Below are 17,674 nucleotides of genomic sequence, written 5' to 3' on the forward strand. Positions count from 1 at the left end.
AGAAAATTAATTTAATTTAAAATTAAAATAATTAAAAAAAATTTTTTTTTGTGTACTGATGAGCTGGGCACAATAAGACCAGAGATTCTGATTTTGAAAATTAGAGAAAATTAAGGTAATTTTTGCTGATCCTTGTCGCCTGGTGGGTTTAGGAACAGTGTGAAAACCTAATTAACAGGCAGTAGCAAGAGTGTGTGTGAGATTGCTTGTGAAAGCAGCAAGGGTCACATTCCAATGAACGACTGGAGCTCAAGGTCTTGAGTTTCTTGCAAAGCAGTGATAGGTTATTTACTCAATGTCTCACACTCAAACACACGCGCACTGCGTGAGTGACAATGTTGTGCAATTATGCAGAATGTGTTTACAGGCTCGGAGCCAGATTTTTAACACAGTCAAATGCTGAAGAGTTTAAAACTACATGCAGACAAAGGAAACCAAATATAATTAAACAAAAAAAAAATGTAGGTGCAAATATTCGAAATTATTTACACTGATCAAAAGATATGCAAAAACACTATAAAACAGAACCAGACCAGATCGGCAAAAACAGGCCATGAGGTTTGAAAATAGTGAGTTGGAAGGATGGGTAGTTGTAAAGTGTGCAGAATTAACAGACTAATGAATGAAAAGGTTAAAAGATAAACGGTTTACCTGAAAGCGCCGCATGTCCCGTGGATTTCCTGCATTCTTTAGGCAGTTCTGATTGCATTTCAGGAAAAACTTGAGAAAAAACCTGCAAAAAGAACAGAAATTATTGGTTAGCGGTGGACTGAAGGAATCCATTGAATGTTCTGAAAAACTAATACAGAATAGAAAAACATTTAAACGCCATAAATGGCCCAGTTGACCAGTTCCCCAGTTTACCAAACCTCTGACAGTGAAATTAGGCAGATCCAATTCAATCTCCTGATGCCACAGGGGAACCTTTGTAAGTTCCACAAAGATCCTTTGACTCTAGTTCTTAAGAAAACATCTATACTGGTGCTTTAAAGACCCATTGGATAATTTGATGAGTGCAATTTTCTCATATATTGATGTATTTCTTGTTGAAACAGAAACTAGTCATGGGAAAGTCCTTGTCACTTCTATAGTGAATAGTATATTTTGTGTACTTTTAGAAGTACAGTAGCATATAGGTGACCTTAAACTTCACAGATACTGGGTAAAATACCAAAAAACAACTATTTTGATAAATGATGTGATGTTAATTTTTATGTCTTATTTCAAAATACAATTCATATCTTTTCATGATGAGTATGTTGTTAATTTCTGAATCTTTTTGGGCAAGTAGTTTGACATAATCTTTTATTATTATTTACCAAGATTTTTTGTTTTACTAAAACATTATAAAACGTCATGTGGTGCAAACAACATGCAGAACGTGACACAGAAAATGATATCTAAGAGAGGATCCCTGAAGACACTCATGACTGTGTCAAGGTCAAAAAGTCTCTTAAAATACAGATAATTTGACCTTTTTAGGACAAGGTAATGTTAGTTTAGGTTATAAAATGTGGTGCGACTGGGTGGAATGTGGAATGTGGTGGAAACATGGTATTTTTAAATGAGTAATTCATTATATTTGTAGATAAATAAATGAACAAACTTATAAAAATATATTTAAAAACATTAATGAATATATTTAAGGTGTAAAGGAAATAAATTCATGGTTACACCACATGACATCAAACATCAAGAACTTTTCAGTGTCTAAACAACATTAACAAAAGGTTCTTCCTTATAAAAACATAAGAACCAGCAGAGAACTTGGTGTGTGTGTGTGTGTGTGTGTGTGTGTGTGTGTGTGTGTGTGTGTGTGTGTGTGTGTGTGTGTGTGTGTGTGTGTGTGTGTGTGTGTGTGTGTGTGTGTGTGTGTGTGTGTGTGTGTGTGTGTGTGTGAGTTTTTACACATCCTAAAAGTTCAGTAGCACAAACACATGCACAGACACACACACACACAGCAACAGGCAGTGTGCAGAAATGTGGAGCGTCCATCTGTCACGCTCCTGAAGACAGATCGCCGATTCAAAGACACACGCAGACTCCTATCCAAACAGAAAAAAATATGTCTGTCTCTCTCATAATCATGGTAAGCAGAAAGCGGGCACATTCATGGGCACTATCACAAACCCTCCACTCACATACTGGCTTTAGAGCTATAACAGCACAACACCAGCTGCTCTGACTGGCACAAGAACAGTGTGTGTGTCTAACTGGATAATGCCATGGCACACACCCGTCTGTCAGGACCTTTTTGTCCTCGTGTATTTCTCTCTCTCGTCTTTGTTTGCAATTCTGTCTGTCTCCTTTGTCAGTATGACACTGAATGTTATATAATGAATCAGCTATTCTTTCTATAACTTGTTCACTCTCTGTTTCAAACAGACCCACGATTGCTCTGTTCCAAAAGCCTCATCGCAACACAAAGGCTGTTCCAAAAGGTTGATAACTTAATTATGCTGCCTCCTAAGATTCCTAATTTTAGCCAAATTCGAAGGCAGAATTACATTTATCGTTCACAGGGAAGGCAATCCCAGAATGCACTGTGAAATATATACTCATAATTCATGTTGGGACGTTTGGCTTTTTAACAACATGTTGTTTGGAAAGAAAATACACTTAATTGTTCATTTTAGTGGACTCTATCTAGTTGTATCTGCAGATTTAAATAACAATACATATTCCTTGAGTTTTTTCTCATGTCTGAAATTGAAATAATTTTTAACCTGGCTTAATCCGAAGTTCAGATTTCAGTTATGGAAATGTGTGAAAATGAGTGCATACCACATTTGAAAAGTTATACATAACATGTAAAAAAATCTTTTTTTGAAATTCTTGTAATCAATCAACTGGTGAAATAATTGTTTTCCCTATTCACCTGAGGTGTCAAGCCTTTAATTAATTTAATAATAATCGTGTGTGCTGTGATTTTCAATGCTTATTAAAGTTATTGATGTTGCATAGTTAACATAAAAAAATTTCTAATACTATATGATTTAAATCAATGGAAATTGTCATGGGGAATGCGCAATTTGTGAATTTATTAAAAGGGAAGTTAATTCTGAGAAAATCTCGAAGGTTTGTTTGCGGATGCCACTAAGTTTTCATATTTTGCTTTCTAATACAATGGCATTCTTTCATTAAGTGTTACTGTAGATGTTCGTTTGTGTGTGTATATCCATTCTGATAGCTGCCTTTAAAAGTGTCAGGTTAATATCTAGAGTCTGCTTAATACTTTTGACCTAATGTGGCACGACAAGACCAGATATAAAGCGAAGAGCACTGAGGTGTGTGTGGATCATCTCATGAACACACACTCACAGTCACCCGACGGTTCTATAATTGAAAGGACCTTGCTGTCGTCTTCAGTTAAGAGCACTCCAATGAAGGCCAATTACTAGAGGGGGTTGAGTGTGGAGCCGTACTTACTTACACGAGCTAACAGTGAGACACCTGTGACCTCTCTATAACACTGCAGATCACAATACATACCACTGATGAATCTATGAGAAAACCGGAGGATACACTAAATAAAACAAATGTCCTCAGAGCAGAATGGAGTAAAAAAAAAGAGTGGATGCGAATGAAGCAGTTTTTATTCAAGGTCTTTTTCGTATATTAGTGGGGCCACACACATCCACACATTTTGTTGCCTGGATCTATTCAATTATTAAAGAATACATTCAAAATATAATGAATTAATACATTGACTTATATTATGTGATTAGTGTGGTTATTATTATTTCACTTTTCAATTTTCTTTTAAAATATCCAATAATTGATTGTGACAGGGCAAGGTTAGCTCAGATTGTTGGCCAACTTCACAACATGAACAAACTCTCTCACACAAATGTATAAATAAAAGTGTGACAAAGCAAACATGTGTTTTTCCGTAAAGGGAAAGATGTTGGTAGTTTATGTTAATGTTCAGTTATGTTGAACATTTAGGGGTTTCTGTTATTGGATGTTGTGGTTACAATGGAGCTGAAGAGTAGCGCTGTCAATTGCGATTTTCACTTTGATGCAACTCAGCCAATCAGCAAGGAGCAGGTGCGCATGTGTCAAATGTGTCCATCTTGAGCTTTATTGGAAATTGTGTGTTGGGTCAATGTAACTCAATTAAGTTAAAACAGCATTCCCTTGTTTTATGTTACATAAAACTGATTGAAGTAAGTTATAACAACAAAATTAGAATTTATAGGTAGAATCAGGCAGAAATACCTCCTTATAGCAACAACTGCACGTTTTTACAGTGCATGTGTCATGATCAGTAGATAAATAAATGTATATATCTCTCTCAAACTAAATTCAAACTTCCCTTTTTAAATAGCGCAAATATATAAACGGTGTAAAAAAGCAAACAACAAGCCATGAATTCCTTTAGTCAAAATCAATATCAATCCAATCCATATTTTATTTGTCTTCTGTAGAAATTATATTATATTATATTATATTATATTATATTATATTATATTATATTATATTATATTATATTATATTATATTATCTATTTTATATTATATTACTCTCTTCTTGATCATTTGAGAACTATTTGGTCAACTGCAGCCTCCATGATCAATAAATCAATAAATGTAAACATGTTTTAAACTAAATTGAAACTTTGCTTTTTAAACGTAACAGAGCAATGTTAGTAGTTTTGTGAATAATATGCCAATAAATAGGAAAAAATTCACTGAGAGGGAGAATATGCTGAAAAGAATCCCAATGGCATAATTGAAATACTCACAGCACAGCACTATATTTTAGCGTGTTTAGCGCCTGCTTAAACTAGATTGCAAGTTAGTTGGCGGTGAAGAAGCAGGTTTTTGCATTTCCTCAAATTCAGGACGGCTGATATCATGATGAAAGAGGAAGAGGGAGAGGTTTTGAGTGAGGTAATCTAATTTGGTTATTAAATGCAAAGCAGCGGCCATAGTTGCCGTGCCATATTTTTGTATGGTGCGAGCCACACCAAGAGTAAATGAGCCCATGTGAACAGCACAGCAGCATAAATTATTCACGGGCTGAGATGGCAATTATGGCTCTGAGCACAACCAACATTAATATTTTATGAGGGCTAACGCACACTTCCAAGTGAATCAGAAAGAGAGAGAGAGAGAGAGAGAGAGAGAGAGAGAGAGAGAGAGAGAGAGAGAGGGGGGGGGGGTCTTCCCTATCAACTTTCTTTGTATTTTTTCAGTCTCTCTCTCCTTGCACTCACTTGCTTGTTCTCTATCTCTCTCAGCCTCTCAAACTATTCTCTTTAGCATGATTTAAATGATAGCATTAACTATTGCCCAAATCCCTACAAAGAGATTTTGAATTGTGTTATTAAACATTTAAAACACAGTAATAAAGCAGTTATAACATGCATTAAGTGCAAATATTATTATGCAAATACGTTTCTGAGCATTTACACACACCATTTGATTTTACAGCACTGGGCTACGTACATAAAGGGCATGCTAATTGAAATCAAACATGAAAAATATACTTAAACATGATCATTTTGTTGAATACTGTAGAATTGGCTCCTGATGTAGTGGTGAGATTTTTAATGCTGACAGCAGCAGTCACATGATACCACTGTGGCAACAGTGTCAATACTATCATGCCAAGAGAAATACTAGGCATATTCTTGTGTGTGTGTGTTTGTGTAATTAAAAAAGAGTGGTTAAGTTTTATTGTACTTTTTTTGGTTAATGTGAATTCAGAACAGCGTACCCATATGATCCCCTGCTTTATATTTGAGCCAAAAGAAGTTATGCCACTTGTTTAAAGTATTGTTACTAAATCTCATATTTCACACATCATAAAGTAATAAAGAAGTATCTCACTTTTAATGTTAAAGCTTGGTTCACCACAAAATGAACATTTTCATAATTTTCTCTAAACCCATATGAAATATAGCTCTTAAATCTCATCCTCGCTCACATACAATGTAGTTTATCAAGATGTGTTGCACCAAATCGTCATTTACATCAAATATTATTGCATGGTTCTCATTTGTCAATGATGTCAAAACCTGGTGAAATACATTTTGACCAACCATATTTTAATGTATGCTTTTTGGGGTGCTTTTATGACCGCCACTGTACGCTTTCGATGAGATAAAGCAGCGTAAACATTTCTCGTAATATTTCCTCATGTATTTCACAGAAGAAAGAAAGTCAAATGGGTTTAGAACTACATGAGGATGATTTCATTTTCGGATGAACTATTCCTTTAATTGCCAGTTCTCTGAGTCAGAAAGGGTGCGACACAATTACCAGATGTGATGTCACTCAAACGATGATGTCATGCCATGATTAAATCACTGCTATGGATTGATTCACTGCTAACTTGTGCTATTATGTTTTTAGATTAAATTTCTCTCTCTCAGTTTCAAATATGCATAAATACAACACCGATCCCATAAACTACACAGAAGGAGAAAATCACGCGGGAGCATCATTTTACACAAGCAACTCTTAATATGCAGGACTGGTAATTGCTCACCCCAGTGTGGGGAACAGAGAACTGTCAATCAAACCGAGAGGTCCCTGGAGATATGGAAATCAAGTTGATGACTGGTTCACCTGGATCATATTCATGCTGAAATTCTGTGTTGTAGACACAGTTATTCTATAACAAGGCATCTTGTTGGACTGCAAAGTTCAACTATCTTTTCTTTGGAGCTAATATAAGTGCTTGAACTAGAAACATAAAGTAGATTAAGAATTAATATGTTGATGGTTTATAATTTAATGCCAAACGTGGATATATTATTTTAATTACAGTACTTCATGAATTACATTACCTTTTATTTAACCAATAAAATATAAAAATAAAGTTCAGAAATAAACAAATATTAAATAAATACTATAAATCATATTAATATAAATAGTAACACATACTTTCACCTGGCAAGAAAGATGACCTGACCTCTGGAAACCTCTTTGACAGAGTCCCCAACAAACCAACCCAATGATAGAAACAGAGAAAAGAGACAGCACAAATAGTCTGAGAGAGAAAGGAAAAGAGTGAGACAGGTCTCCTTTAGTGTCTATTGTAAAAGGCTGAAGGCAAACAACTCAATAATTCATGAGAGCAAGATTGATTTTGGGGGCTTGCTCTGGGGTTCGTGGGGGGGGGGGGGTCTGGTGTGGTGGTCTAGCTGGGAAATCATTAGCCCAGCTAACACACACGCACACACACACACACACACACACACACACACACACACACACACACACACACACACACACACACACACACACACACACACACTCAGAGAGGCAGGGCTGATTAACGGTTAGCAGGGCTGGGAGGGTCCCGTACCTTGGGGGCTGGCAGATTTACTACTTTTGTTTTCTTGCACACAAACACTGGCTTTATACCTCCTCTTCTTTGTCTGTTTGTCTTCTCTGGGGAGGTGAATTGAGTGGTGGGTTAGACCAGGGCAAGAGACGAGGGAAAACAGAATGAAGCGAACAGAGAGTGAGAGAGTTTGTTCGGCTAATGGTTGCGTTGATTTTTGTTCTGTCTTCTTGTCTCATGTTCCAGTCTTTCATTTGGAATCTATTTAGCCTCTTATTTTGAAAGTCTCTGGTTTCCTTTCTTTTGCTTTCCCTTTCCCTTGTGATACCATTAGCATTTTTGTACATACAGCCCTCATGTCTACTTTTCTGTCTTTAAGTCATGTTAAAATGATTGTATTTATGAGCTTTCTTTCTGATGTTGATACATTTCCTGTTGAAACCGGAAATCGGGCAGGAACATATTGAAAGGAAATTTAAAGCCAAAATGTAGCCAACAGGTTTTTTTTTCTAGATCATGGCCATGAGTCATCATGGAATTAGTGGGAGGGGTATTCTCATTCAAGCAAGCATTTGATTGGACCAGAAAATAGGACACACCCACAAGAGCAACATGAGTCATCAATATAATTTAATTATAAAATGTTGTTTATTTTGTCAATGTTTAGGAATAAAACTCAATTTCGATTTCATTGGATCTTTAAACAATCATGAAAAAAGCAAACGGATGTTGATAATAAGAAGTTTAAGTAATGTTTAATTTATAGGCATTTTGTTAACAGTGAATGCTTCTCATTGCATGTTAATTAGATGATAGGCATGTATGGAAAAACGGCATTTCCCATCATTCTCTGTGACAGCATGAGAAATATGGTAAAAATACAAAGCATCAGTTGTATATCTAATAACGATAATTAAAAAGAGAATATAAATATGAAATAATACTTCTGAGCATTTGCCATGTGTTGAATGTTGTTTATCAGACTTAAACTTCCATGATTCTTTCCCCTGTCATGTTTACCATTTAAAGTTATGCATGTTTCCCAAGTTGAATCTCACTTTTGTTTTCATAATTTGAAAAAGGTTATTATTTAATTTTCATCACTGATACCAATAAACTGCATTTGGGTTTTCTGTGTGTCTCCACCTGGAGCGAGGAACTTTGTCTCAAATGGAACGTAAAATATTGCACTTTGTTATGGCACATCCAGCCATCATTACAGAATTGAAACAAGTTTCTGCAATGTACACAGAGACAATCTCACACATTCTATAACACAAGACAGCTAACAAACTCTGCGCTTCAGGCATGTGAACGATTTTCTGCACGTGTCAGCAGACAGCTAACACAACGCTGAGAGGCACTTTCCCATCTCAACCAGAAATGGGCTATCAAATGTCTCTCTCCACATATCAAAGGCATAGATGTGTGTGTACAGCTGTACAAATTCTTGCCGGATACACATAACACCCTGAATATGGATGTTTCCACGTCATTCTTCTCACAAATATCAAAAGAGCTGGAGGTGGCGTCTGATGAGACACATGCTCTTTTGTCATCGCTGGCTCCACAAATAATTTATAAACAGCAGAGTGAAGTCGAGGCACTGAGAACTCATACTGACAGCCACTACGTCCACATTCTTCCACCTGTCTTATCCTGTCTTCAGAAGAGACAAATAAAAAGACAACAAGACGGTTTCTCGCTCCGCCTGGTCAACTGTCTCCAGATGATGACCTCATTCATGGTCCATCTGATCTGATTTGGCAGGGGTTTGACTTGCCAGAGAAGAGGAGTTAGCCTACTAGTTATTGCATTGTATGAGGTTTCTGAGAGTCTTTCAGCTGAGAAAAAAAAGGTATGAAATTGCTCAGGTCTAACATTGTGATAATAAATAAAATGAATCAAATGTCTTCCATGTTGATCTGAGTTTCCAAATCAGGAAAACTGCATGGGACTGGGTACCATATATATAAATACTGTATATATAGTTTTAACTCGGTACATTACATAAATGTTCACATGATGTCACTTTGAGACATTTACATTAATATAAATGACATCATATTTCTCAAAGTGACATCATGAGACTTCATTGCGTGAGTCCAAATTCATCAGACTGATTCAAACGGAAACTCCAAACCAGAACGTTTTTTGAATGATTCATTAAAAGCATTCATTAATATTAATTTGTTTGTAAATTGGACTACACTGGTTGTGCCGTGTTCGTGATTCACTAAAAAGCATCAGCTAGTTATTTTGTGAATCAGACTACACACCTACACACTGTATGCAGTATGAGTGCAGCCCACAAGGACAACACAATCAAATATGCTTATTAAAACTATAGACACGTCACACTGAAGTCGCACTGAAAGCTCTCACAAAGAGTAATATATCGTTCTTCAAATGGAGATTGTGATTACGTGAAATTTAATAATATTTTTGCCTAACCCAAATTCTGATGATCACTTCAGTGAAAAGTCACATTAATCAATTCACATTCTGTTCAAACTGGTTCAAAAACTTTATTGATTTCAGAGTCATCCCATAATTACGGCAATTCATTATTCATATTGTAGCCCAAACATCAAATATGTTTATATTGGCTGATGTTTGCATTTTGTATGTTTATTGTGTATTATGTTTAATTTGGCTTTGGGGTCAACTTACTAAGTCAAACTCCTAGTAAATCTTTGAAACAGACTCCGTTCTGATTCTTATCATGTTAACAAAATCTCCTAACAAGTGCTTTGATTGGCATTGGTTGCTTACTACTTCCCCTCACAAAATCCCTCCTTTGGCTCCATCTCTTGTGTGTGGACTTTTCAGGTTCACTCTCTCTCAGCTCTGAACATCTGCTCGCTGTTGAACTACGGTTGGATTTGCCCATCTAGCTCCAAGAGCGCTAGTTAATTAGTGGATGGAGATTAGGGAGGATAATAGACAGGGAAAATCTCCTGATTATCTCGCAGAATCCTGGGAAAGAGTTGCATTATAGCAGAGATGCCATCACCTTATTATTTGTGTCTGGTTTAATTACTGAGGATGGGTCACATTGAGAAGTGGCTCTGAGAGACGTGGGATATGATCAGCACAGCTGAGGATTGTTTTCCGGTGGCTAAATAAAGAATATTTCACGAAGGAGGGTTCCAGCACAAAAAAAAGTTTAAGTGAAAAAAAAAAAAAAGGGAACAGTTGCAATTTTTACGGTTCGTTTTAAGTGCGATTGGATTCCAAACGTCCAAAACTTTGTCCATGTTCCCAAAAGTATAAAGGTCAGTTTCCCACACTCAGATACAATTATAGCCCCAGTCTTAAATACGGCCATTGAATAATCATTATTAAGCAATAAATCAGATCTAGAGTTATGTGTTTTCAGGAAAGAGGCCCAAAAAAAGGTTGGATCAGATTCAAGGTTCTAATAGACCAAATTCAGCCAAAAAGCCATTAATGGGCAATTGCTATTATGGTTTTTACCAATGAAATTGCTTAATTTGTTGTTGATCCAAAATTACTATGATGACAAGTGACTAAAATTAGCGCAAAACTAAAAAAAATTCTAACAAAAGCCTTGGTAAATAAAAAGGCTTAGGCAAATCTCCATTCTTTGTGTTAATCTAACTTGTTAGCAGTGTTTCACTACGCAAGTATGATGTTTTTATTCTCTTCTCTTTGCCCCCTCATGCGCAGTTCATTATAAATGGCCGTGAGGGAAGCGTCTTTTATTATTTACAGTATTTACTTCAGGGGAAGTCATGGCTTGTGTCATATTTATCTTGCTGAAAAATGAGCTGAGGAATGTACTTCACCCCCTCTGAACACAAGGAAATGTAGCCGGCTACTGATACAGCTCATGATGGGTGTAATTCAGTGGGTGAGGATATATGTGTCGCAATTAATCCATCTGATTGCTTCCAGTAAATATTTGTAAACATTATTAAAACAGGATACATTTAGATGCATTCCCGCTCAAAAGTTTGGGGTTAGTTCAAATTTATTTTTAATAAATTAATATTTTTATTTTAAATGAACTCTTTTTAAATTTGATAATAATCAGAAATGTTTCTTGAGCATCAAATCAGCATATTAGAATGATTTCTGAAGAATCATGTGACAATGAAGACTGGAGTAATGATGCTGAAAATTCAACTTTGCCATATAGGAATAAATTATATTTGAAAATATATTCAAATAGAAAAGAGTTAATTAAAATTGCAACAATATTTCACTATCATACCGGGTTTACTGTATTTTTGATCAAATAAATGCAGCTTTGGTGAGCAAAAGAGACTTCCATCAAAAGCATTAAAAAACCGAACCGACCCCAAACTTCTGCAATACAATATGAACACAATAACATTGTACTTATTTTTTATGACAGTGCATAGTAGTTAAGGACACTTAATATAAGATGCATATTAGCGTCCAAACAAAGTGTTTTATCATTCATCAGCTGAAAGTAAACGTTCTGAAAGTGATTCCAACAATATCATTTCGTGCCGTTGTCATTATAGTTGTGATGTGGACTCTGATATTTTTTTATATTTCTTTTATATTTTATATTTAGAATGATTTTTAGAACTTTATTTTTATAGTTATACTTATTGTCCTTGGTGTGAACAGGCCTTTATTCTAAAACAGAATTAAATTCAAGATATATATTATGAAATTTCTTAAATATGTTCTTTTATATATTAATTATATTTCATTTTTAAATATATCCTGTATATTCAAAAATCAAGGATTTCTTTAAAATTGATTCTGCATATAAATATATCTTGTTTTTAGGATGCAGTACATATGCAAAAAAACACTAGTCCAAAGAAGAAGGAGTTGTCCCCATCTGGGATGGGGAGAATGACGGCCGGGGGAGCGTGGGATTTTACAAGAGCCAGTGATCCACGTTATGACTGTGTGTGTGTGTGTGTGTGTGTGTGTGTGTGTGTGTGTGTGTGTGTGTGTGTGTGTGTGTGTGTGTGTGTGTGTGTGTGTGTGTGTGTGTGTGTGTGTGTGTGTGTGTGTGTGTGTGTGTGTGTGTGTGTGTGTGTGTGTGCGTGTGCGTGTGTGTTTGTGTGTGTGTGTGTGTGTGTGTGTAACCCAAGTCGGGCACCAGAGCAGGCAGGTCTAGCGTTACACAGCCTCCAGGCAGCTACATCTACATCTAGGTCTTGTCCGACAATACACAGAGACACCAGCCAAACTCTCACACATGCTGACATCATCCATCGGTGGGTTCTGCTGTATGTTACTCACACCCACCAAGCACAGGTATAGCTGATACTGAGGCCGCCAGTCGGACCACAGGACAAAAAGGAAGAATTTGAACCATTTTGATTGTGACTGTTCTGAACAACACATTTCTGTAGTATATACTATGTAGTGTGTACATTAAGCACTTTTTTTTTCTAAACAAGCACACTGTGTGGAATAGTGTTCCAATAATACAATGCGTGCAACTTGACCTTCTATTTCCAGTGTGACAAGTTTTTTCTCCAATTTGGCAAATCTCCATTTTGCCAATGATTTGAGGAAGGAAACAGTGAAGAGCGAAGCGATCACGTGTAATGTGCATTGCGAGAGGTCAGCTTTGACCTCGGATGTCAGGGGTCATGACCCCATAGAAGGCCTGGAATAATAATCAGTGTGACGGCAAACAGATGTCATTCATTTGCGTACTGGTAAAATCTCTAAACTTGTAAACCACAAATTCACTCTTTCTCTGAATAGCACTGATGCTATCATACGTCAATGACAACTCAAACCGGACTACGAAGGCTGATTTTTGTTGTGAAACTCCCTTCTTTCCTTCTTTCTTGTCATGCCTGCAGGCTATTTAAGGTGATAGATGGCGCTCTGTGTCTCGTGCCAACAGCACAGCCATGGCAGACCTCTGGGGAGCCTGAACTGCCATCAATAATACAGAGACTAGTACAGACTCTCAGTCTAGACTAAGAGAGTTCGGTGTGGACACTGGTAAGGTGTAGTCTGATTATGGCATTATTATTAATAACTGGCAAAATACCAGATATGAATCTGGGTCAAATCTGTAGGGCTTTTAAAACTTACAAATGGCAAGGACTCCTAAGGATGGTGATCCCCATGCAAGGGATTGTATTCCTAATGTACAAGGTAGCTGCATATGCTCATGTATGAAGACGCATTTACACTGCGTATAGGAGACATATTAATCATTTATCAGTACAATTAAAAAAAATTGGTTTCTGTCAAAGATGATTGACAATTAGCATACAGTTTGGATTGGCGGTATGGTTCTGTTCTGGGCAAGAACTAACCAACATAAATGTATTGCAGATATCATTAATGTTCGATACATAATTCAAGAGAATCAGTCCGATTCGAACAGGAATATTAGAGGAGAGGAGAGGAGGAGCTGGGGATGGAGGAGGGAAATACCTCTTGAGCAACGTGATAAAGCTGCTGAATGGACCTTATATATGTGGATGCTATATAGGCGTTGTATTCCTAAACGTAGATGTGGATCAGCTGAGAGTCAGCTAACGCTAGAACCTGCCAGAACTAACGCTATGCTTGATTTCTATTTTAATATATTTTAAAACATTCCTGCGATGGCAAAGCTACATTTTCAGCAGCCTTTACTAGCCATAGCCATTCTAATATGCTGATATGTTGCTCAAGAAACATCTCTTATTATTATCAGTGATGAAAACAGCTGTGTCTCAAAATTCCCCCAAAATTCCCACAGATCCCCTAACAACCCTTTGCGGTCCACTGTACAAGATTAAACACTTCTGTAATGGTCTTAAATGTATACGTTTTGTTTCATGTCTTTAACTTTAATTGATAGAAATGACAGGGAAAAGATGGCTGGCGGGATCATGAACTGAACCGATCCGATCAAGTTTGGATCTGAGTCAAACTCGGGTCATCATAAGCATATAATTTGCCCAACTATGGCCCTGCTTACACGTGGTATTAAGATGTGATAAGATGGATTAAACCACCCAGTGTAAACTGGAATGTGTCTCCCTTGTCTACTTTTGATCCGATCAACCAAAACGCATCTTGATACCAGGTGTAAACAGGGCCTAAGTCTCCAACTGATCAGTGTAAGTTTCAGGGACATAATTTCCAGCAAGTGCAGTTGCAGTTCACACTGTTACACATAAAATCAAGTATTGAACTTGGAAAGTGGTCTTTATATGACAAGTTAGTGACCACAAACCATTTTTGCAGCTTCATTTTCACAAATGGTCTACATTGAAATCTGTTATTTCAAAACTGCAAGGAGTGAATCTATGTGTCCATGTTCATGTTCCAAAGGACAGATTTAATGAAGTGTATCACACCGTTAGTGGTAGGACAGATCATCTCACAGAAGGAGTCTCAGGCGAGTGACAGGAAGAGCGTCCTCAGCACCTAGCCATTGGTTCATTTCTATTTCAGGTTCAATCTTTTATTTAGTCACAACATCCCAGTGTCATGAAATATTCATGGCAGCATGTTTCTCGTCTAATACCGCTCGTGTCCTGTAACGCCCTGCCATCTTTAAATATTTCTCAGAACAAATGCACTCTACCCTGTTCACCTCGCTCCGCCTCCGATGGACCGACACGGGAACGGTTAACCGCTGCATTAATGGGGCCAACCAGGAAGTGGATGGGCCTTGACACTGCAGGAAGGATTTTATTAAAAATGTATCAAAATCTTTACAGAATAGTAGATTATTCCAACACTGCATATTTCTGCAGTATTGGGGAAGTTCTTAAAAACTACAAACTAGTCACAACTTAATACAGTACCAATTATATGCTATGTTTATATTCATTCAAATATATATTATATTTATATTCTCAATATATATATTTTCTTTTTTTCCAATTGAATATATATATATATATTGTTTTTGAATGTCTCTTATGCTCACCAAGGCTGCATCTATTTGGTCAAAAATACAGTGAACGTGTAATATTGTGAAATATCATTAAAATGTATAAGAACTGTTTTATAATGTGATATAAGAACAGCAATTTGTTTGCTGTTTTTGTAGTAAATGTACAGCTCAGAACCAGTTGAATCCAATGTGATCCATGAATTTACACACAAAAACTTTAAGTCATAATTACTGCGAATACTACAAAGTGATAAAAAAGACGGGATATGCTATAGCAAAATAAGTCTTGAACATTGACTCTGAATGCTGAGAATATAGACCAGTCTTACTGTGGTCTACACCTCATTAATTTCAGCAGGGGCCAATCTGACAGGCTTCAGGGCCCGCTCTGCCTTTGCAGGAGTTTTTACAGGAGTCACAAACCCAGCGGAGGGGCTCATTTTTAGCTGTACCACCCCCCACAGCCCTGCTACAGTCTCCATGGCTGACAGTGATAAATAGAGCAGTTAGGACTCAATGTGACAGACCGGACAGTTAAAGACTGTTACTGGATTTAAATGCAACCTTATATTCTGTTATTTTAGCCAAACCATTGAACAATTAAGCATCATTGGAAATGTCGTCAAATAAAATACTACACAGCTTATTGTAGATTTAATCTGGTTTTCCTTTTTGATGATAACAGGAAATGAATGGTACCTGGAACATGGTGTGGACTTCAAACAAGAGCTTATTTAGGTTAGAACATTGAGATTTATATAGGGTTTCACAATGGAGCGAAAGAATGTGTCATCATGTACTCTTGGCTCTAAATGTCTAATTATGACTTGATTGTTTTTATATAGTGTGTGTATTCATAATGTCATCACTCAAATATAGTGACACAGCAAGACTCTTAAGGGCCGTTCACACCAAGGATGATAACTATAAAGATAACAGTTCTAAAAATCGTTCTCAATATTAAAGAATACTGCAGCAGAGTTCACACCGCAGCTATAATGATAACGGCACAGAGAAACGATATCATTGGAATCACTTTCAAAACGATTTTATCCAGCTGATGAACGATACAAATATTGACAGCCAATCAGAATCCATCCTGCTGTAACGAGCTCGAGCATTTAAAGTGACAGATAGTTATCGTTCTTGGTGTGAATGCTTTTAAATTCAAGCAATTCATGGCTCCACTGTTTAATTGTGTCATTAAATATAAAATTGAACAGCGAGAACGTGATACAGAATGGTGTTTGATTATTTATTTATTTATGGCTTGTTAAATTATACTGAATATGATTATATAATAATAATAGCATTCTTTTATTATTATTATACTCAAAATAATTAATAATTATAGCTTATTTACAGGTAATTTATTTTTATTTAATAGTGAGATTTCACATTTAAAATGATACCATTTTAGATTAAAGTTATATATTTGTATAATAAAATAATACATTGTTATAATTATTATTATTGTTGATAAAAATAAAGAAAATGAGTATTAAAGTTAAAATAGCCTAGACAAGAAAACTCAACAAGTCAACAAGATGTGACAATGAATGGGGAGGCATTAGGAGCCTTGGCATTTATATGGTTTGAGGTCTCATTTATGTCAGCTTCACTAATGATGCAGGACGAGCTATGTTCGGTGCATGTGTGAAATAAGGCACCCTTTTCTAAATTTATTTCTGGTTACCTGGCAAAAACTGATGAGATTGAATTTTATTCAAAAATAACTCTTTCCGCTTTTTCCCTCTCGCACTGAACGACCTTGAAAATCTGCAAGCTCGACTGGAGCTTTAAGGATTTTTAAAGGGCCAATTTCATCACAGACGTGTCGACTAATGACAGGATCACAGCTTTTAGAAAAAGACAAGAGGCGTGGGGGTAGGGGGGAGCCATATCAAAAAACAAACCACTCAGACGCTCTCCTTTGAAACACGATACCGGTGTCCTTTACAAATTGTGGGTCAAATCGAAAAAAAACCCGAAGAGATAAAAAGGGTTAAAATGATGTAATGGTAAAGCTGTTCATATGGTACATCAATGTTCACACAAACTTTCCTATCAGCACACACACATCCTGGCAGCCCTCTCTGCCGCGCCGGCGTCACCCAAGCCGGTTTTCGCGCCAGCTGACGCGACGGGGGAGCCTTTCTTGCCGAGAAATGGGAAGGAGACAGGAGAGCGAACGGACGGGTGGCAGAGGACGTGTTGTGGCCCCCGCCGTGTTTGTCAAACAAATTAAACGTGTTGGAGATTCCTCACCTGCCTTGCGCACCGCTGCCGCATATGGCCAACCCGTTCAAAATAAGGAAATATGCATACATTAGCATACATAATAACCAACCCTCTCCATTTAATATGCAAATGCACTGAAATATTACTGAACGCCGTCTGTTCTAAATGAATAAATTTGAATTGCAATTAGAATAATCCTTTATAATTAATGAAAACTGTCAATTTTGGTTCAGGAGTAATTTGATTAACAGGATGATG

General features: G+C 36.7%; 1 protein-coding gene across 4 annotated transcripts in view; it reads right to left on the reverse strand.

Annotated features, from left to right (window-relative positions):
- Nucleotides 1-17,674, reverse strand: part of ebf1b (EBF transcription factor 1b) — a 132,916-nt gene that overhangs the window by 52,238 nt on the left and 63,004 nt on the right. For all 4 annotated transcript variants that reach the window (XM_077196475.1, XM_077196467.1, XM_077196450.1 and 1 more), the window contains exon 7: nucleotides 652-733. In XM_077196475.1, coding sequence (XP_077052590.1) covers nucleotides 652-733 — 82 coding nt within the window. The remainder of the gene's footprint in view (nucleotides 1-651; nucleotides 734-17,674) is intronic.

The sequence above is a fragment of the Siphateles boraxobius genome, unplaced genomic scaffold, assembly GCF_051911475.1.
Source record: "Siphateles boraxobius isolate OS27281-9 unplaced genomic scaffold, OSU_SipBor_1 11, whole genome shotgun sequence".
In the NCBI taxonomy this organism is placed as follows: domain Eukaryota; kingdom Metazoa; phylum Chordata; class Actinopteri; order Cypriniformes; family Leuciscidae; genus Siphateles; species Siphateles boraxobius.